This window comes from Tauraco erythrolophus, chromosome Z (assembly GCF_009769465.1).
Source record: "Tauraco erythrolophus isolate bTauEry1 chromosome Z, bTauEry1.pri, whole genome shotgun sequence".
NCBI lineage: Eukaryota > Metazoa > Chordata > Aves > Musophagiformes > Musophagidae > Tauraco > Tauraco erythrolophus.
The window spans coordinates 78,713,203-78,736,025 of NC_141496.1; the positions used below are offsets into that span (position 1 = coordinate 78,713,203).

The 22,823-nt window shown below is 40.5% G+C and overlaps 1 protein-coding gene across 5 annotated transcripts in view; it reads right to left on the reverse strand.

The window, feature by feature from the left end:
* The window catches only part of NTRK2 (neurotrophic receptor tyrosine kinase 2), a 202,918-nt gene that overhangs the window by 170,977 nt on the left and 9,118 nt on the right, over positions 1-22,823 (reverse strand). For all 5 annotated transcript variants that reach the window (XM_086628706.1, XM_086628705.1, XM_086628704.1 and 2 more), the window contains exons 2-5: positions 14,797-14,871; positions 14,483-14,554; positions 6,702-6,770; positions 2,834-2,988 (exon numbers count right to left, since the gene is read on the reverse strand). In XM_086628706.1, the coding sequence (XP_086484832.1) occupies positions 2,834-2,988; positions 6,702-6,770; positions 14,483-14,554; positions 14,797-14,871 (371 nt within the window). The remainder of the gene's footprint in view (positions 1-2,833; positions 2,989-6,701; positions 6,771-14,482; positions 14,555-14,796; positions 14,872-22,823) is intronic.

The following is a 22,823-nucleotide window of genomic DNA, read 5'->3' on the forward strand; positions in this document are numbered from 1 at the left end:
AGTGCGTTTTTTTTTAAATTAACTCTTGTCCTTTTAAACACAGAAAAATATCTGCAGAGGAACTGAAAACAAGAGCCGCACATTGGATCTTTCAGGTGTCTTCCAGAACACAGCCCATGCTCACCAACACGGTCATTTCTCTTCACCTGGGACTCTCTATTTTGTGCTGTGTTGTCATCTTTATTAAAGACCTATGTCATGCATTGGTTCATTTTGAAAAAAGTAAACGAAAAGAAAAGACCTGAGAAAAGAGAAGGAAAGGAAAGGAAAGGAAAGGAAAGGAAAGGAAAGGAAAGGAAAGGAAAGGAAAGGAAAGGAAAGGAAAGGAAAGGAAAGGAAAGGAAAGGAAAGGAAAGGAAAGGAAAGGAAAGGAAAGGAAAGGAAAGGAAAGGAAAGGAAAGGAAAGGAAAGGAAAGGAAAGGAAAGGAAAGGAAAGGAAAGGAAAGGAAAGGAAAGGAAAGGAAAGGAAAGGAAAGGAAAGGAAAGGAAAGGAAAGGAAAGGAAAGGAAGGAAAGGAAAGGAAAGGAAAGGAAAAGGAAAGGAAAGGAAAGGAAAGGAAAGGAAAGGAAAGGAAAGGAAAGGAAAGGAAAGGAAAGGAAGGAAAGGAAAGGAAAGGAAAGGAAAGGAAAGGAAAGGAAAGGAAAGGAAAGGAAAGGAAAGGAAAGGAAAGGAAAGGAAAGGAAAGGAAAGGAAAGGAAAGGAAAAGGAAAGGAAAGGAAAGGAAAGGAAAGGAAAGGAAAGGAAAGGAAAGGAAAGGAAAGGAAAGGAAAGGAAAGGAAAGGAAAGGAAAGGAAAGGAAAGGAAAGGAAAGGAAAGGAAAGGAAAGGAAAGGAAAGGAAAGGAAAGGAAAGGAAAGGAAAGGAAAGGAAAGGAAAGGAAAGGAAAGGAAAGGAAAGGAAAGGAAAGGAAAGGAAAGGAAAGGAAAGGAAAGGAAAGGAAAGGAAAGGAAAGGAAAGGAAAGGAAAGGAAAGGAAAGGAAAGGAAAGGATAAGGAAAAAAAAAAATTATGTAAAGTTTAGTCATATTTGGACCTTGTAAACTAACAAATAACTTGCAGGCATGTGCTGACACCCATGCAGATCTTCAGCAAAATGCATGTTTCCCATATGCAAATTCCACATACTGCAAACTCCACTCTGAATGTCGTATATACTCACCTTTTCTCCTCCTCTTGCTCCTCTAGTTGGAAGTAACACCTTCCCTTTTCATGGAAAGTATTTTAGTCAAGATATGCCCGCAAGATGCACACGTGTGTACACACACATGGACCTACACAGCACCAAGGGGTCAGAGACAAGTCTGTTGTGACTGCAGACAGTCAAGAACTCAGAAGAAAGAATGTCTCACAGATTTAATTCTGGGTATTTAACGACAAAAGTTTTCAAAGGAAAATCCTAGCTACCTGGTAGCTGGTAGCTGGATGTACCAGCCAGGAACATTACAAAAGACTATGTTGGAGATCCTGGTTTGTACTAATTGATCTCAGTCCACCAGGAGACGTTTTTACACCCGGCATATTAACCTACCTTTTAGTCCACCAAGCTGGAGCAAACGGTTGGGTTTGTTTAGCCGAGCTTGGTATCATTTCCCTCTTCAGGTAAATCAGATCCTGCAGCACACAAGACCCCCTAAACGGGTTGGGTTTTTTTGACCACACCAGACAGTACCATCATTTTTGTCGTGAATACACCAGCACACCTGGCCCTAGCAGGAAGCTGGACACAAGACCAACAACATGATAGATGACCATAAAACACATCACTGTCATTAAACGCTGCCCATGTTTGGTCTGCAGCAGCCCCCCTCCATGGCTGTTCCTTGCTGGCAGCTGCTATCAGAGGGTGTCACACCTTCCACATAGGCAGTGCAGAAAAGGACAGTCAATGGGCAAAGGTGGAAGGAGACAAGGTATCGTTTTTGTGCTCCCCCTGCTATGCACCTTCACTTACAGCTTTCCCAATCCAAATCAGCCCTCCATGAGGATACTCTTGCTCCCTTTCCTTCTTGCCTGCCTGCTGCTGGGCACCCTAGCTCTTCGCTTTGCAAAGGAAACTCCAGACTTCAGCAGGTCTCATGGTGTGCCAGAAACACCCGGCCTCTGCCTCTCCTTCACAGAGGAGGAGAAATCTCTTCAAGTAGCGAGTGAAACTTTCCACCAGCTGTCCCAGGACCATATACAGGCAGCAAAGTTGTATACTAAAAAAGCCTTATTGTTACATTATTTTTCCACTACCTCCAGATCCATGTAAGTTAACTGAAAACAATGTGCTGCAAAATGCTACAGACCTAAGCTTGTTATGACTCTTTTGCATAGCCTTTACAAGTGAACTTCATAGAGTTTTATCTGTGTGAAGAACAGAGGTATAGCTAATTTGCCTCTATTAGCAGGCCGTTCTTCTGAATTTTCTTCCTACGGTCCGAATGCTAGAGTTAGCATTTCTGAAGGAAAATAAAGATTTCATTAACCACAAATACCCAAAAAAACTTCAAGGAGGTAAAATTTTGTGTCTACTGAGCTTTGTAGCACTACTCTTTAGTTTAACAAAGGCATATGTTTTACATAATTCTTGTGTGTTGCCTATAATCGATGTTCTGTTTTCCTGCACTTGAATAATGGTACATTCTTAAAGGATCAAGGAAATAAAAGAACTTTACGTGAAGCTCCGAGAACGATTCCATGTGGGGTGAAAGACCACTGAGTGGTTAATATCTCCACTGACGCCCTTCCTTTAGCAGTGCTGTTGTCATCCTGATACGCATCTTCTAAAAAACCATGTTTGTTTTTCCTGTCTTACAATAGTTTAGCAGCACGTTTATATTAAAAGAGCATTACCGCAGTTTGGGACCTTCATATCCAGCAAGGCTGTCCTCTTGTTGTTGTCATCTATGCAATATAAATCCTGAGTTTCAGTGTAAAACTTGGTCTCTTGAAATTTCTTGATCCACATAATTTCACAGGAACACTTGAAAGGATTGTCCACCAAAATCCTACAGAAAAAAAAAAGCCAATTTATTTAGAATGAAAACGTGTCACGCAAAAAATGGGGGGCAAGGGGACTCCAAGCACTCAGCTGCGTGAAAGTTGAAGTTGAAACCTTTAGTTAAGAAGGACAAGGAACGTAACCTTAGTAACCTCAGTGAAACACAAGCTGCAAGTGGATAACGGTTTCCATGTAGGAGAATGAAGCGCTCTTTGCACCAAGAATCCAGACTGTCATAGGTCAGAGAAATCCCAGAGGGAGCTCAGCTACTCGTTCCAATTCACTGGTGTGAATCAGGAGCACATGCAGAACTGGGCTTTCCATCAAGCTCCATTTTATTTCATAAGAGTCAAGCAGAAATCAGAATTTCTCTTTTCTACACTTGACTCTCTGCTCAGCTATCTCAGAAAGATCATGCCAGAAATGGTTTACTGCTGTGAGGTGGTAAATTCTTTATAGAGTCAAACAGTCATGGATTACAGGCAAGCTCTAACAAACTCTAATCATAAAAAAGGATTTTATCTAACCTTCAAAATTCATCCGCTACAACACTCCAGAAAATCTCAGTAAAACCCTAGGTAATGTCATGAAGAAACACTAACTGAAAAAATGGCCCTGAAACAGAAATGTATCATCTAGCTACAAGATATGCAGCATGGAATTTAAACCACAGGTTTAAATTAAACCAAATTTAAACCAAATTCTAGTTTTAAAATTTAATAAAACTACATAACAATACAATGCAATAACGCCCAAGTGAAGTATGAACAGAAACATCCCAATACCTACGTAAGAAGTGACCCAGTGTTATTTTTCCTCCCACAGCCATAGATGAGATCCAATAAAGCATGTGCAAGTGACTGTTTAAGGCACCTTATCACAAAAACAATTGCTCTTAACAAAATTTCATTGGTATTTTCGATGTACGGAAACTAAACGCAAGTTGCTCACAGAATCTATGCTCACAAATGCCTCCTGAGGACATGAAGTGTGCAAATCATGAAAAACTCAGCTTATCAGAGCTGTAACCTGTTGCTCCTAAAAGCCATCTGTAGTTCTTTGAGGATGAACAGCTACAGAGATCATTATCACAAGTCTCTGATGGAGCATTTTGTATTCACAGAGTCATCTGCTGGACTTTAACACCACCACAGAATGGTCAAGAATTGCTTGTGCAAGATAGATTATGAACATTAGGATACTTTGAGTCAAAACCTACAACATGCATTTTCAACACAGCAAGATTCACTTCCTGTATCTTCTGTTTCATAATGTAACTTCCCTGTAAAAGGGAAATTTTCCTTGACCAGTGACTGAGCAGCTCTTTTCCTCCACGGCTTTGTGTTAAACCCACCAAGGGAGTTAGGAACATCATAGGCAGGATGCTGGATAGAGTCATGATGGCCCTCCACATATATTTGTGTGAAAGAAAGAAAGAATCTGACCTAGTGAAAGCAAATTATGTGTCTTTATCTTGTTTGCTCTAATTTTACAGCTGCAGGTACAGTTTATTCTAAAAGAAGAAACCTTTCAAAGTGGTAACTTCTTTACGATATCCAGTGAATATCTCCTATTTCACTCTATCCTGAACTTTTCATCCCTTTATGTTTTGATTTACAAGAGTGCTAACAACAGGGCACTTGTTTGTCAGATTTAGAGAAAGCTCCTCAGAAGCTATTTATGGCATCATTCTCCTCTCAGATTCCCCTTCCAATACTACTCTTTCTCTCCTCTTTCTGATTTTCCACCTACGTATTAGCCACTTATCAACAGAATTGTTCAACTGATACTAATTTTATTAGTTTTTCCTCCCTTTAAGGCTCTGCATTTTTGCATCCTCTTTCCCTCACTTCATCGCAATCTCTGTTTGCATAACTGTAGTTCTTCTATCCCTATGCTCCAACTTTTTCCCAAGTCCACAACACTCTACCTCAATTTTGTATCCTCTCCCTCTCTCTCAACTTGTCCCCATCACACATTGCCTCCATACCTTAAATACTGCTCAGTTTAACCTTCACACCATCCATTTTCCCCATGTCTGCCTCAACCTCAGTACTCTTCCCCGGCTTCTACTACCAGGACACTAAATGGCCATCGTTTAACTCTGGTATTAACACTACAAATACATTCACTCCTAATTCACAGCAGTCATTTGTTTTGCTTCTGTTTCCCCGCCTCATTAAACTTCATTTTCATAATTTCTATCACATATTTGTAACATTTGATTCTCTCACTTTCTGTCCCAAGTCCTTTTTTACTTCTTTCTACCCGGCAGCAAACCAGCTCCAGAAAGATCAGCAACGTAGACATTGTTCTCATTAAAAATCTTTGTAGGCACTCACTCCACCCACGGCCTAAAAGAAACTGTTCACCTCAGATGGAGAGACTCAAGAGTGGCTTGATTTGTGCTTTGGAACAAACCTGTTACGGCAGCAAACAAACTCCAGGAAAAGGGGAGCAGAGTATGCTTTGAAACTTGCAGTCATTTCCTTTTTTGCATGCTTCCTAAGCTAGTGTAAACACACTCTTACTTTCTGCAACCCGAGGAGAGGGGAAAAGATCATCCCATTTCTCCACTAGCTGCTTAGAAAAATTAGGAGAAGACCAAGCTTCACACTGTGCACTGGTCTGAGTTCTGTATCTATTTTTTTGAGGTCATGACAACCACAAAACACAGAAGCTACAGCCAAGTACACACTGACAAACAATGGCTTTTTGGTAGGGACTAGATACAGCATATGAAGAAACCGGGACTTCAAAACCAACACCAATGGGACAGCACTGCAACTTGCGAGTCTCTCCATCAGAGCACTTGGCGACAGCCAAGTTATGAAAGAAAATTCCAGTGAGCAATGTTCCCTGGGCTGTAAAGAAAGTGATTATACCAACTTAACTATCAACAAAACATACCTAAGGGGCATAACTTCTTTTTGTGGCACTAGGATTTGCTCATTTCATTTCTCACACACTGAAGTTCAGCAGAAGATGTCGAGGATTGCAAAGCTGATGTTGCAAATCTCGGACTGGCATTTTGGGTGACTTCTGGCTCTGCTCTGAGCTCCAGGAGAGCAATCTCTCTCTTCTCTGCAGCCCCAACCCTCCCAAAGCTCCTGCGGGCTCTCTGCAGTCCCACATATTAGCAAAGAATCCACAAGATGACCAAAATTTTGGAATGTACACCAATACAGAAATTCTGCTTGATGGAGCAGAGGATAAAAATGTAATATTGAAACAATCAACAAATATATGTTTACCAGTGCTTCATTACCAAATGATTATAAAAAGCACAATGCAACTCAAAGAACTTGAGAAAATAAAAATATTCTTCAATAGCCAACCATAAGCATAGCAGCTGTGGGCCAATATAAGAATATTAGAGGGAGGTTTCATTTGAAGATCTATAGAAGGCTATATTTTCACTAGCTCAAATATTTAATTTATACACAGCTTTGTGTGAAGTATTCCCACAATAAAACATTTTAAAGCTGAAGGGAAGAGGCTATTTTGATGTCTACATTGTTTTAAAAGATACACTTGACCTTCTTGAAGCTCTGGAATTAAAATCTCTCTGTACTTAAGTGTCCAGCATTGCTGCTTTCTTTGGATCAGAATTTCATTCCTAATCATTGATGGACCTCTACCTTCAATAGAACAAACTTCAAAGTTTTGTTCTTCCACTCCAGACAAAAATAAATTTTATTTTAAGAAATGACAACTTACAGATCAGACAAACCCAGATGGCGAAAAGGCTTCTTGGACAAACTTGAGAGCTTGTTTCTGGAAAAATTGCTACGGGAAAAGAGAAGGATTGCATTAATTAGAATTGCTTCTTCTTACACTGAAAATACAGTTTATGCCTCTTAAAAAATAGTAATAACTCAAACCAGCTCTAAAAAGCCCTTATTCCTTATTCCTTCGACTTCAGTCTCATTTTATGGTTTAATGGGTTACAAGAGTCTGAATCCAGTCTGCGTCTAAAGTCAAATACATTCAAAATCAAACCAGCAAGGGTCAATATTTTCACTTTTAGCACTTCTGTTCATTGCAGAAAAGCAGCAGATTTAATTGTGTTTCAAAAGTATTTTGTAAAGTCCAGGTGTTAATTACATGCTCAATTTATTCATAAGTGAAATGGGTGTATCCCTTTCTTTGATGCTGCACCAAACTCTGTACTCATATAAGCCCTCTTCACATGCTAGCACACATCCACATCAGAGCCTTTTAGTTATTCTTTTCAAATTCCATGTACACTATGCACCCACATGGAAGATCAAAAGGAAAACTGTAAAATGCCTATATTGGGCTTTTTTATGTCAATTAAGCATTCACCGTTTCCAGTGGTAATTAAGTGAAAGGTCCTCTCCTATTACACAGAGCAAAGAAATGTTCATCTGAATCAGAAATACTCCTCCCCTCCCAAGCTTACAAAACTGCTTTCTCCACCCTAAAGCAAAATAATGCTGTTTTTCTACAGTCTCATCAGTCCACCAATTAAAGATAGCAAGAGCAGTAGACAGTACAACTGCCAGCAGTACAGTGCAAAGCAGTATTACGAGCCAAAATACCACGAGTTTTATGTGGTATTATAAAGGCATCATAGGGGCTCTATAGTTGAAGTTGCATCGTATTTAAAATCAGGGATTAAACCTCTTTTTTTCTTCCCCCTGACTAAGGAACAGTGTTTACTTCCCAAACTTTCAGTCCTTGATCTCTAAGTATAAGAAATTACAAGTTGGATGTTTTACAAACATTTAGAACAGAACATTTAAGAGATTTTATTTACTATAAACTATGGATTCCTTCTGACTGTTTTTACAGCCTGAAGTTTACAAATTGACTAGTCAATTTGTAAATTGAAATGTGTGAGAACAAAACAGATGAGCTACTATTTCCTAAGTCAGGTGAACTGGACTGACCTATAGCAGATGCTGGTGGAAACGTCTCATTGACCTCGATTAGATATATCAAAATTAAAGTACCATTTGCATGTAGGACAGAAGTCGTGTTTAAGTAAAAACTGTCACTACAATTTTTTCCCAATATGTATAAGCCGTATCTTGAGAGGCTGAAAGGAAAAAGTTGAATCCTCATGCGGACTTGGGCTTTTATCTCCAGCACCAAGGCAACATGATACATCAAACCCCATCCTTCCACAGGCAACTCTTCATCCACCATGCAGAAGAACCCTTCCAGTTCTGACACTGCCAAGTAGCACATGCAGATGCCCCTGTGGTATTACCAAATGAGGCAAGAACATCTCTCTTAGCAGCACAGCAACTAAATCCTACCTTATTCAAAAGACAACCAGATATACAGTGGGCTTTACCTGCGGCCAGTCACCATCCCACTGTCACCTACTCTACTTGGAGGCAACATTCTCCAGGTCGTGTGATGACCAGGTTTGACTCCTGGTTTCCACACAGCAGCAGACCCTGCTCTTCCGTAACAGGAGGACACCCTCCCTAACCATCAGATGACAGGTTCTTCAGGGAGATCTCTGTCCAGCTGAAGCCATTCCATTTTGTGTGATCTTCTCTGGCACCCTAACGGGAGAGCGAGGCTCAAGCTCTGGTTCCAGAGCAAGGCAAATCAAAGGGGATTTGAAACCCTCTACCACCACCACCTTCTAAACACTGAAGTATCAAATACAAATCTGAAAACGGGCCACAAACATCTCACGTAAGAGCCCTAGTCACCCTCTGAGATACTATTTCTCTCTTTTTTCTTCTAAGAAAGTAAAACCTTAAAAATAAAATTTTCACGAATATCTTAAAAACACAAAAACTGACTCTGGGAGAGGGTTTGCTGTTAACAATCCAGCATGGACATAACAGCCCACCTATTTCGGGGCAGGACTGAAGTCCCATCTTTCCTAAAGATTTCCTCCTGGCTACTTACATGTTTCCTTGCTCAACTTACTCATGGTCACCTAACTCGTCTCTTCGTGAGGTGCTGAGCTGCCTGCTTCAGAGTTATGAACTCCATCAGACCGCAAACTATGAGCACTAGGTGCTGCCATAGCTGTGTCTTCCTGTCATTTAGCCTCAGGCCAGTCATTGCTTCTGGAGGATTATTGCAAATCTTTAGGCAAAAGAACAGCCCATACTTGTTTAGATTCATGAGCCAGACTTACTGCGCAGATGTCATCAGGTATGTCACTTTCCAAACTTTAGGCACGTATCAATGACTCCATGTGAGCCAGTGAAAAAATGGGACTGATCATTTAAGTAAAACTATCAAAAGAATATAGAGTCATTATTTTGTTTTTAACAACTCCTGTTCTGAAAAACCAAAAGCACCTTGATAGTGTTAATTCCCTTTTCAGATTTTTATCAGTTGTGCCTGATACGCACAAGGAAGAGGAAGTAAAAACATGAAGAAAAGTAATAAAAAATTTCTGTTCCTATATTCTTGCTCATGAGCTGAAACATTTAATGCTTCCTAGACTGCAGCCTCTTCTCTCATGCAGTTTAGCACTTAAAGGTTTTTCAAGTTGATAAGTAATTCAACAGAAATTTTTCAGACCACTGTTACAGATTTATCACCTTAAATGATACTTTGACAATAAATTTAATGTTATCTATATTTTTCATAAACTGGGCACTTTATATCGATTATAGAGATGCCTGCTGCAGTCTCTTTAATTCATGTTAAGTGAAAAAAATCACTACCAGGCCTATTATGGAGTAGTTATGGAGCACGCTTCCACTTTCATGGAAAAAGAATACGAACTAGTTCCCCAATTCAACTACACACAAAAATATCACGGTGAGCAGCTCAAAGAAGATCCACCTGGGGGATTAAATTCTTTTTTTTTCTGAAAAAAAGGCTGGAGTACAGAGCCTGGCTCCAAAGCGATACCTAAGGAGAGGACCCAAAATCAGTCTAAATCATGCCCGTACTTTAAATATCAGTATCAAGCTCACTTATACTTGTTATCCTTAATTCAGCTAAAACCAAACCTGTGGCAACGTGAGGACTGCAAAAGCAGCCTGAGAAGCTGCATAAACATTCGCACACTGAGCAACACCGGCACAGCTCCGCTGCCTACAGCACTCCTGCCAAGCGGAGCCAAGAAGGAAGAGGGAACGGATCTAAGGAGAACTCGGGGGAAGAGGTGAAGAAATGGCCATTTTGCTATGCTCAGTCTCCCTCCACAGGCAACTGCCTGCTCTGCCTATGGCTGGAGCCAGACCTGTGTGAAAGCAAGAGAAAATCTGCAACGAGGTCTCAAATGGTTTCCTTTGGCTGCCTTACCGAAACCCAAACGCTGCAGAGATATGAGCACATCTTAATACCTGGAGCTGTATATATACTACACTCACAAATCTATGGTTCAGCAATGCAATTATACAGCAGCCTGGCATGTAATAATAGCTATTTTTAAAAATTTTTGGAAATACATACTTACTGTGAAATGTATTTTTATATTTAAAGGTATTGACAGTACACCATGCATGTGTATTACACGGGTCCATTAAAATTACTGTTAGCAGCAGATAAGCTTATAAATTACAGCACTACTAAACGAGGACTGTTTAATAGCTTGTTAAATGTGACTGTTGACTAATCTGAGTCTAAGGTCAATAAGAATACCGGAATTAGATGAGCAAGGCTATTAATTACATTTAAGTAATACCTACCAGAGCATTTATTTTCCTGTTGTTTATGTTATTACTCAAATCTTCTCATCATACATAACTCTAGAAAGATATCTGGGCGACAGAAGTTTGACCAAGAAAACAAGGTAATGACAAAAAAAGGCTTAAGGTAATGTGCCTTAATGAGTTCCTTATAATCTGATATTCTTATATGATTCATAAAATAAATACTATGTTCTTATAATGAAGCTCCTTAACTACATCAAAAGATTTTTCATAGAAGAAAAAGAAAACTGTAATAGTACCATGAGCAAAATTAAAGCTTATACAGTTACATCAGTGCTCGGAAAAGCGTTGGGAGTTTTTGTTTTCTTTATGGGATAGTAACAAACTGTTGTTCCAAAATAAAGTGCAAGACTTCCCAAAGATCTGTACTCAGAGGCTACTCTCACAGAGTGAAATGATTTCAGCTCTTAATAGTTTTCACTGTCCCAACCACAACAAGGGCTTCATTTCATTCCCAGTGCAGTCAACAGGAGTTTTACCGCTGACGACAACAAGCAGTGATTCACTGGGCCTTTCAGAAACATTTTAGTGTGCATCAAGACTTCCCAGAGAAAACAAACACATGCTCTTTTTGCAGGGATAATAGACCAGCCTCAGCAAAAAATGTCTCCTTACTTACCACTTTGTCACGTGCATATAGAACAGGTGGTGCCACTTAATATTTTCCATCTTATCTGGACTTATCCTGTGTCTGCTAACATTACTAAATCCCCACAAAAAGCAAACACATTACAAGACTGGATAAGCTCTTGGTTCACATCGTAAGCATTCTGCATCAGGATTCCACGTACATCAACCAAACAGATGTCAGTCAGCCTAATTTGTTTCTAACAAGCAGCTTGATGAACTACAGATCTAGTCAAGCCTGCTTACCAACAAAGTCTTGTTAAATTATTTGCTTTACAAGCTCCTTACAGCTCTGTTGATCTTCTCTGCAATATTTTTCAAGATGGGTAGATTCAGTGTCCTAATCTATACACAGTATCCCAACAGGTGCCTTCCCAACAGCTAAGGTAACGAGGAAAAGATGTAAAAATCTAACAGGGAATTCCTTTTGATCCCAGGCTGAATTTGCTTTGTTCTGCTGCGTTATACTGAGATTCTGTCCCAGCACAGCCACTGAGCCTTTCTCTGTAAATGTGCCTCTCAGCCAGTAAGTTCTTACTGCACGTTTCCACAGCCAGTGCATATGCACTTGGCTTTATGGAATATCATCTTTTACAACCATAATTCACTAAGCAAGTATTACAAAGGTAAACACACAAATTCACTCTAGGAGATACTTCCCTTATATCACCAACTGACCATAGCAAAATTTATTTACTTTATTAATGACTATTTGAAGCAATATGTAAGCCTTATAGGCCAACAAGATCTGGTTCACACTCCTCCAGTGACTGTTCCACATTAAAGACAGCAATTAGTGTTTAGGCAGATACAGACATTCACATCTGCTTCCTTACATGAACTAATTGCCATTCTTTGGAAAACATAGGTGCAGAAAGTGATTCCATTTCATTAGCAAAGCAATCAGCCCTGTGCTCAGTTCAACAGTTCTTCGATATTACAAGGAAACATCTTACAAGCCCAAAGCTTGGCCTTCCATCTTCCCAAACTCATTAGGACTTTAACAAAAGCAAAGGGTTAAGCGCTAAATATATCCAAAGAAGATGGATGGACTGAAATACACATTTAAATACTTGGCTAAAACAGGGTACCTGTGAGGAACTGAGCACCTCACATGATCTCAGTATTTTGTAGGACTAGATCCACAGTATTCCACACAAGTAGCAAAGCAAGCTACCTCACGTCTGTCCCACCAAAAGGCAGCACAGTCCTCCAGGGACATGAACTTATACTACAAAGAAACAAAGTCTTTCATTTTAACTGATCATTTTCTCCGTACTTTTATAAAGAACTTTCATCAGTTTAGCCTTTGCTAAATCTAAAGTGTAAATAATTTAGAAAAAAAAATGTCAAAAAGCTGCAGAGGCATCAACTCTGCTTCTTGAAGTTCATGAACCACAAACTGCATTTGGGTGTGAAAGTAACGTCATTCTTATATTCTTCTTCAGGTGCATTAGTTCAGATCAGGAGTGAGCTTCCAAAGTGAATTTTCTGATCATCCCCACTTACAGGACTTAAGTTCACAGTTGAGCATGCACACTGGTCAAATGTGCTCCATGCTCGCACCCACAGCACTGCAGCTGCGAAAACATGTTCTGCCCATGAAATCACACTAAAGCTAGTCAAACCCATGTCACTGAGTGTGATGCATAGTGTGGACATCACACCCTTGGCACTAACTCACTCAGCTGAGAGAGGCACTCTTTGTGCTACATTACGTACCACAAAAGACACATCCGGAGTCCACTGTTAGAGACAAGATAATGAATTGGACAGTCCTTTTACCATCCCACATTTTGTTCTTACGATCTGCCAGTTCCTTACCATACATGTTTACTTTCAGCAAGTTCCTTACCACATATATCTTATTTAGGGACAATTAATGACAGAAGACCATTATAAGTCTGTCTTATCAAAATATTTTATTTCAAGGAAACAGTAAGAGAGAGAAATATAATCATAGAATGGTTTGGGCACCTTAAAGATCATCTAGTTTCAAACCACCTGCCATGAGCAGGGACACCTTCCATTACATCAGGTTGCTCAAAGCCTCATCCAACCTGGCCTTGGACACTTCCAGGGATGGAGCATTGATAACTTCTCTGGGCAACCTCTTCCAGTGCCTCACTACCCTTACAGTGAAGAGTTTCCTCCTTAGATCTAATATAAATCTACTCTCTTTCAGTTTAAAGCCATTTCCCCTTGTCCTATCACTACATGCCCTTGTAAAAAGTCTCTCTCCAGTGTTCTTGTAGGCTCCCTTTAGGTACTGGAAGGCTGCCACAAGATCACCCTGGAGCCTTCCAGGCTGAACAACCCCAACTCTCTCAGTCTGTCGTCACAGGACAGGTGCTCCAGTCCTCTGATCATCTTCATGGCCATCCTCTGGACTCACTCCAACAGGTCCATGCCCTTCTTATGTTGGGGGCCCTCAACCTGCTGGCCACGCTTCTTTTGATGCAGCCCAGGATATGGTTGGCTTTGTAGGCTGCCAGTGCACATTGCTGGCTCATGTTGAGCTTCTCATCAACCAACACCTCCAAGTCCTTCTCATCAGGGCTACTCTCAATCCATTCTCTGCCCAGCTTGTACTTGTGCTTGGGATTGCCCTGACCCACGTGCAGGACCTTGCACTTGGCCTTATTGAACTTTATGAGGTTCACAGAGGCCCACCTCTCAAGACTGTCAAGGTCCCTCTGGATGGCATCCCTTCCCTCCAGTGCATTGACCGCACCACACAGCTTGGTGTCATCACTATTGCTGAGGGTGCACTCAATCCCACTGTCCATGTTGCCAACAAAGATGTTAAAAAAGTGCCAACCCTAACACTGACCCCTGAAGAACACTACTCATCACTGGTCTCCACTGGGACATTGAGACATTAACCACAACTCTTTGAGTGCGACCATTCAGCCAATTCCTTATCCACCGAGTGGTCCATCCATCAAATCCATGTGTCTCTAATTTAGAGACAACGGTGTCCTGAGGGACAATGTCAAATGCTCCGCACAAGGCCAGGTAGACGATGTCAGTTGCTCCTCCCTTATCCACCAATGCTGTAACTCCATTATAGAAGGCCACCAAATCTGCCCGGCACAATTTGTCCTCTGTGAAGCCATGTTGGATGTCACCAATAAATTAACAATTAAATAAATTAACATGAGTTGGACAATTTTGACTTAAATGGCAGACACTATCCTTACTCACATGTATTGTAGGTTGACGTTTTTCACAAATGCCTGACGGGACACAAATCTTAAGCCTGAATCCACCACGGTCCTGTGAAAATACATGAAACTGTTAGAATATTTCATTTACAACATAATGGAAAGTGTAATGACAGTAATAGTTAAAATGTGGAGCGAGTGCAGATGAAATTTCAACAAGGCTGAACCACAGGATCTACAACTATCCTCCATAACCCACAAAGTTCGGCCTACACTCTGATGAGGTCTCTATAAGCTTCTACAAAGGAAATAAAGAAAAAATAGCCGTCTAAAATATGCACCCCATATACTCACAGATTTTTAAGTCCAACATAAAATCCAACTTCATTGTCATTGATACTTTCTAATTTTCGCTGGTTTGCGATGTAACTGTTGAAAAAGCAAGACAGAAAAAAATATGAAGGTGGGTCCTTCCACAGCTTTCACTGTTCAGAGATCAAGCACTGATGTCTGAAAGTCAGCAGTGACTGCTGACCTACTGCAACGAACACTAAGGTCTAGTTAGAGCATCTGCAGAGCAAAAGTGCTGCTTAAAATCTTCCCCGTCATTTAAATGGTACTTCATGGGACAGAGCTGGAGGAGAAACAGTTGAGTTTTACACAGGGGAAATGAAGCCATGTTCATGAAGGAGGCAAGACACCCTGAAGGCACAGTAAATAAAGCTGCATTACAGTTTTGACTGTTTTCCAGGACACACTTCCCTACCTCATGGATTCCACATCAGCAAAAGGGCCAACTTTGGCAGTGGAGATACCCTCACTTACATTGAGGGGAGATCGGACTGCCCTAGTCTTTTTTCTCATGTTGTTAACTTAATTATTTGTTCCGCCGATTTTTTTCCCTGGAACAAAGTAGTTTCAGTTCTATTTACAAAGTGCGGCAATAAGAAAACTGGGGAAAGGGAGGCTGCACTTCATGATGCTACATACAGCAGTGGAAATTAAGACAAGAGAAACTGTCATAGTAGAAAAAAGCACTGAGTCCATTCACATATCATGAGTATCTGCCTGAACCCCAGGAGGATGTGGGCATGCAAGCTGGCCCTTTGTATTATCGTCATGTGAGATCTATGAATAATCAGTGACATCCCACAGACTGGAAATGACAATGTTTTACAGATAGCGCATGGGATGATATATATATAATCTGTTACCTCTTCTGCAGCAAGAAAAAAAGTTTCACAATGCAAATCATGCAGTCTAGGATGAAGAAATCACTGGAAACTGCAATTCAACTGACATTATGGGCAGAAAAGTACGTCTGATGTAAGAGACGCATTTAAAAAGATAACCCCAGTCCCAGAAAAACTTAAACCTGTATTTTCATGAGCATCCAGAACTAACCAAAGCTGTAGTTTTTCCTAAGGAATCTTTCTTTGCTACAATAAAACTAGTCTTCATTTTAAGCATTCTTCTTTTTATAATTTAAAGGGAATTCAGGTGAATTGAAAAGAAGGTGTATTGCTTTCCAAAGACAAACCATCTACTTCAACTGGTCTTCAAGAAATTCAGTGTGTGCCCCCATTCCAACAGAAGCTTGAGAATCCCAAGAGTTGGGCTGAGCTTTCCACCAAAGCTGGAAAGCTGAGCTGAGCTATGCTTTTGCCAAGTACCAGGAAGAGCAAAAAGTTTCCCCTAAGGGGATTCATTGTCCCTTAGGAAAAAGAAGGGCAGTAAAAGACAATGCATGATGCTAGACCGAACACATTACTCCAGCATCATATGACACTGGCTGCTCTGCAGGACTTCCTAGGGTAAGATTAGCACAGTGTACTCATTACAAGGTAATAGAGTTCTTTGTATTTTGTGTTCCCATCCTTGGATGTTTTAAGGCAATATAATTTACTCTCTTGGGGTTTATTGATCTTTTTTTTTTTTACTATTGGTTGGCAAATTTACATATTTTGCCAAGTAAAAGCAACAAAGCATTTTATAAAGAACTATCAATTCTTCCAACTGAGTCCTGCAAGTGAGTGATCATACTTGCTCCGAACCTGCCCTGAAGAAGAACTCATGAACTAATTATCACCTTCTCTGTCACTTGGACCTCATCATGCTAAAACAAAGTTATGCAAGAGGTATCAAAGATACTTTCCGCAGCCTGTCCTCAGTTCTCAACCAACAAGAATCCTGTCAAGACCAGACAGAGATAGGGAAAACACAGAAGAGCGGGAATTGAGGAAAGGACAGAGAAACACATAGGGAGAAAAGACTCAGAAGCGTAAAAGAAAAGAAACTGAGCAACCAGCTGTACTAGCTGAAAATTAAGCCAACAAAAAAACCTCTGACAAACACTGCCAGAATGCAGATCCATCACTTAAATGCACTTATCACCCATCCAAATCTGACATTGCAATTTTAATCATAAAAACATTTAACCAGAACCTCCCACTATGCAAAGCTCCAGAATTTGACATAACTTATAATGTCGCACAGAAATACATTAGTGTATTACATCCTGTGGTAAGCCTCAGCCAATGTAAAATAGCTCAGCTCTGCTGAAGTCAATGAAGCCATCACAATTTACGTCAGACAAAGACCTGACTATGAGCACACAATCTATATAAAAAGATCAGTGCTGGTCCATTAGGGAACAAACCAAAAGGATGATACTTGGGAAGAAGCAGCAGCATGAATTTATGATCTTTTCTTTCCTTCTCTTACTGCATCCTTTAAAAGAAAAGCGAGGGGGTACTCTGAGCTAGTACCAGTCTCTCTATGGTGAATGATTTACGATTCCAGTTTCTAACTGAAAGAACCAAAAGAAACCACTGATTTTCCATAACATACTTCAAGAAGAGACCCATAAGAAATTCTGCCTAAATGCAACTAACTGAAGACAATAACTGCTCTGCAATACACTTGTAAAAAACACTCTCGGTACAGAACATGACAGTAAAGCAAATTTCACACAGTTGGAAATCCTTGAAAAAAGGGTGGACAGACGTAATTTACCATAGGCAGGTCATGTCCTCTTACGCTTCCTTACTTGCTTAATAAGTCTGTTTTAAGTTAAGCCTTTGCAGCTCTTTCACAGCAGTGAGAAAGAAGACAGTAGGGCAACTGTAGCTGTGCACTGTAAGGGGAAGTTGTTCTGCTTAATTTAGAGGGAGGTTTGAAATAAAACCTCTCCCTAACTGAAGTCTATTTTTACCTTCTTCACAACTACTCTACCTTGACGTTACTTATCATCAAACATTAATACTCTAAAAGCTCTGACTTGCAGTGGGCGACGCTGAGAAATGTAATTTGCCTGCCTGCCCTTAAGAATATCCACCCTGTTCTTTAACTGAACGTTTTTATTGTAGCACAGAAGAAAAACATCCTGACTCACGGCTGGCTGAAGTCACTCGAGGAGCTTGGAAGCTCACCACAGCAAAGTGTAGCACCGCCAAAACCTGGCTGGATAGCACCCAGTCGGATCACACGGATCAGCTCAGCTCACAAATACTGACTGCTGCCTCTAAACCAAGCCCTCAGCTGCCTACGGTACGATTCGCTTGATTATACTATAGCATTCTGCCTCTCCTTCAATGAGTCATCGGTAAACAATATATGTTTTCAGACCTTTAACTTCATCTCCCCTTTGTAAACTACTGATTAATTCTAACAAAGGCATTCAGAATCACACACCTACTGACTGCACGTTGCAACCTACAATAATACGTTCATCTCAGCACACTTCAGCAGCTACTGAATAATGTCACACGCTCACACTTCACTTCTGCAACATTCTGGAAGGATATTTTAAAATTCTATCCCAAAAGAGTTAACTCCTCCAAGTAAGTTCTCCCTTAGGAGAGTGGTCGTCACTTCTGCAAGAGCATAAAGAGCTTTAAAGCGGTCTAGATTATTTTGTGCTTCAATTGCTCAAAAAAGAGTTTTCCTTAACCTGAAAAAGAATGGTCAGCAGAATTATGCCTTCCTAACTTACTTGATTTACTCTATTTCCTCTGGATTAACGTATGTTAAGGTATACCACTTCATTCAGAGCTACAAGGACATGCTGGAAAACTAGCGCACACTAGTCTTAACAACCTAGATGCAAGCAAATATCACTGTACTTCAGCTCCAGAAGTATTTCTGTTGCCAAAAAACTCCCTTTATAGGAAACACATTTTCTTAACACTCAAAAAAATAAATCAATTATATGTTTAGCTCTGGTTCATACAGCTGGGTAAAAAGTTTTTAAAATTAATAAACATTCCCTGGTGAAACGTTTCTGACCTTTGGGAAAACTTTATACTCTGAGTTATTTTTTCAAGAAATCTTTAGGGAAAAAGGCAGCACACTCCAGACATTGAGCTGTCAGTAGATGAATTACCATTTAATGACAGGTCACGTATGTCCCTAGTCTACACTACTGTGAGAACTGTAAGGTAACATTCACTACTACACACTGAAAGTTCCCTAACGCTGTGTTTTCTTACAAACTCAAATGTCAGACCCAGTTCATCAAAAAGTATGCTAAAACTCAGGGACGTTCTCGGCACACCTGGCCTGATTTATGGTTACACATCAAAATCATGCAAAATTTGTAAGCTTGACGCAATAGCTGATGAAACTTAGCAGATTCAAATGGGTTTCATTTGCAGCCCCTCTGAAACCAAATTCAAAATAATGCTAGAGGGGTGTGAACTCACATAGTTTGAGAACGAAGCATAGAGCTACACAACGCTGCATATCAGGAATGCCAGGTTTCAGACAGATGTAAGGACCAATGATACAATCTCCGCTCAACCAAGAAATCTTTCTATATAGGACCAAGCTCCCCCTAGGAAGGAAAGCCTGACAGCAAGCAATGAGCATGACACAGACACCTACAAGCAACAAGTTCTCTACAGATAGACAGGCTTGTTCCAATTATCTGATTCTATTTTGCTGTCTCCATCTGGCACCATCATAGCCAGATTTCATCAGGCCAACCTCAAGAAACAGAACTTCTACTGCTAAAAGAGCACACCGTAACCTGGGGATGAGGCAGCGTGTCGAGTTAGTCCACTGTGGACTCACCAAGCACTCAGCGCTTTTACAAGCAGGTGCTCAACTCCTTGGCTGTCTGGTGTCTCCTGACGAATTCTGAACAAGTGCTGTGGCGGTGGGTTTTTTTTAAACTGTGAATCACTCTGTATCTCACAAAGAGCGAAAAACTGATTGCCACTATCACAGGCTCCTTAAGTCATCCTTTAGGGATTTTTTCCCTCCTATTTAGAGTATTTAACCATGAGTCACACAAGACTACAGGAGGTAGTTCTCCACGTGCCAGTACAGCAGCTCTGGAGCTGACATAATTAACTCTGGGATCTCTCTGTACAGCCACAGGCGCGCCCCTTTGTTGAGCAAATCCTTCACTACACATATCCCATGTCCAGACAACGCGCTGTTCAGGGCGATCTGGAGCTCAGCATCTCACAGCCAAGGTCACAGATCACAGTTACCTTCAACAATTCCCTGTTCTTGATACGCGGCTGCGTCAATTGCCAGGACACGGTGCGCCGCAGACATTCTGCTCTGTGCCAATATACTATGATTATCCAATTAGTAGTATCCAATTAGTAGTACACAGTTGCCATTGGGAATTGCTTTTCCAAAGCCGTCATCCTGAACAATTACTGCCAACCCACCAGCTTAAAGCAGGGGAAAGCAGGAATTCAGTGGAGATCCCAGTCTTGTTTTGGCACTGCAGGAGCGGATCCATACTCTTGCTTACGATTACAACTCCTTGGGAAACAGAGAGCTCACGGTTTGCCAGCCAACCTTAGTTCCCTCTTTACAGTACGCAACATGAAGGCAAAAGTAAAAATAAATTAATACATCTGCAATGCAGAGTTTAAGGAAACAAGTTGCTATATTTAGAGGCAGGGAAAACGAAACGCAATGCACCCTTGGGCTTACTTACGTTTCTGGTTTGGCTTCAAGGTGTTTGTTCTGTTCTTTTCAAATAGCAGACTACCAAATCAAGCAAACTCTCAAGACATTTCATGCAGCCTTCCAGACTTAAGATTCATGCCCTTGACAAGCTCCCCCTTTAGAATTATTTTCCCCAAAATGCATGCAAAGCTTATTTAACTGTTTTCTCCATTCAGAGACCTGTCCTCCTCTTTGCACTGCACAAAGTTCGTACATTTGATATTTCACCAAGACATCAATTTTTGACATTTCTCCAGAGGACTACTGACAACTACAGTCTAGCTTTTCCTTAGCAAACATGTTTTGGAAATGTTGATATTCCTTAATATAGTCACAAAAAAGTATCGGCTGGCCAGACAATAACGAGATTATTTAAAAAGATACGCCTTAATCACTGACCTTATACTTATCTACTCATCCACTGTGCATGAAATCATCTCTGCAGACTGTTAGGGAGAGGCTTAAACTCCCGTACAGTCCTTTTACAATATACACACTAAAAATCACACATTAAGTAACATACAGAAGGAGAGTAGTGAATGTGGCTTTTCATTAGTTCTCAACAGAACAGCAAACATAAGACTAATCTTTTTTTTTAATAATTATTATTTGGCTTGCAAAGAAGAAAGGGCATCTCGAATAAATAAATACAAACAAATATATGTGACAATTCTTCCTCCTACAGAACCACCTAGTGCGGCAACTCTTCAAAGACTAGCAGCAAAACCACTCTTCTTTTTCAGCCCCTGCATACACCACCTCTGTAGCTGTCTCTGGCCCTGATGCAAATTAGAATGGCAAAACATAAGTTCCAAAATAAGATTGGTCTTAACTGTCCTTTAGAGGTATCTTTTTAGGTCTCTCAGTGAATCAAAACATTAAAGCATCTTGATGATGTAAAAACCTTTGAATTCTTTCCAGGTGCTCATGCTCAGGCAGCGACTTTGTGGATGGGATGCCTTAAGTGAGCTGCATGTCCTTCAGAGTTAGATAAGCACTTTTTGACATAACTCAGTGTGCCTCACGACATTTTATGTCTTTTTCTCATTTCCAGGTTTTGACACATTCAACATTCCCTGACTCTTTGAGTCAATGTAAGAAATTCACTCTGAAATTCCCTCTGAGGTCAGTCTTCCCCCCACATATATTACTTCTACTGTTTGACATCAATATTCACCATTATTCAGTTGAAAATTACTGGCTCTTGGAATGTCAAATACTCTTGTTCAATCTGCTCTGCTGTTCACTGGATCATCAAGACATATGTCCATACCTGCTGCACTGTCCGCTGTCTCGTTCACCGCAGGCAATATACCTCGTGCCAAATACAGATCAAAAGAAAGTACTTCCAAACAATGGCGTGAAACTGCCAAACTTGAAGCCATCTATCCAGGAAAATCCATCTATATCCTGTTAATGCATTAAATTTGCTGAATAATTTGACTCCTGACATCTAAAACAATACTCCCCTTTGCATAAGCCAGCAAAAATTTTCCTTCTTCTGCTTTTATTTAAGTCTTGAGAGTCTACATATGGTCATAATCGCTACCCTTTTTCTCTGCAATTATTACATAGGGAACCCAATTGGTAGATGTTTTTCCATTCTCCAAATGATACCATCTGCTGCCATGGTTCACGACTGATTTCCCAGCCTCTTTCCCAAGACCTACGAAACATCTTATGTAGCCCTGACCACAGATCTGTGTCTTCTCCAAGCCATATCTTGTCTTTTATTGGAAGACATACATGAATATATCTTCATATTGTGTTATCGAAGCACTCCGAAAGGGTTACGGGTTGTCTTTTTGACCTCCCATGATACTGACTCTCTTAACGTTTACCTCACTCCTCTAGGCCCAGAACAGGTTGCCACCTTCTGTACGTCAATACCAATCTTACTATTTATATTTAAGCAATGCATTTTCAGAGACCACTTCAACAGCATTAAAACTGCTTCTTTGCTAAAGCCTTTCAGAGGCACTCTTCACTCTTCCACGATCGTGTGCTCTTCACAGTTCCCTATTTCACTTTCTTTTATCACATTTATTTCCGCTCTGTTCTCTGTTCTGTAAAGTTCATTTCTCCTCGTTTTAATTGGCCAATCTTTTGGATTTACAGCTTCTTCCATTAGCGTTCCTAAAAAAAGCACTTTTTCTTCACTTGAGGAATCCTGTTCTCCACTTAATGTAAGTAGTTTCTTACTTGCACTGCATATATTAACATAATGATGTGTTTATTACACTTTCTGCACATTTGTCAGTATCCAGAGCATTTCTAATACTCATGCTGACTGCCACACTGCTGCCACTGTTCACGCAACTTTCCATGTTCCTCTACTTGGCCAGTTTGGGTTTTGGGTAATTCTCTCTCGCATGGCACAGGCAGGCAAGCATCCTCTGTCTGTCGTTCAG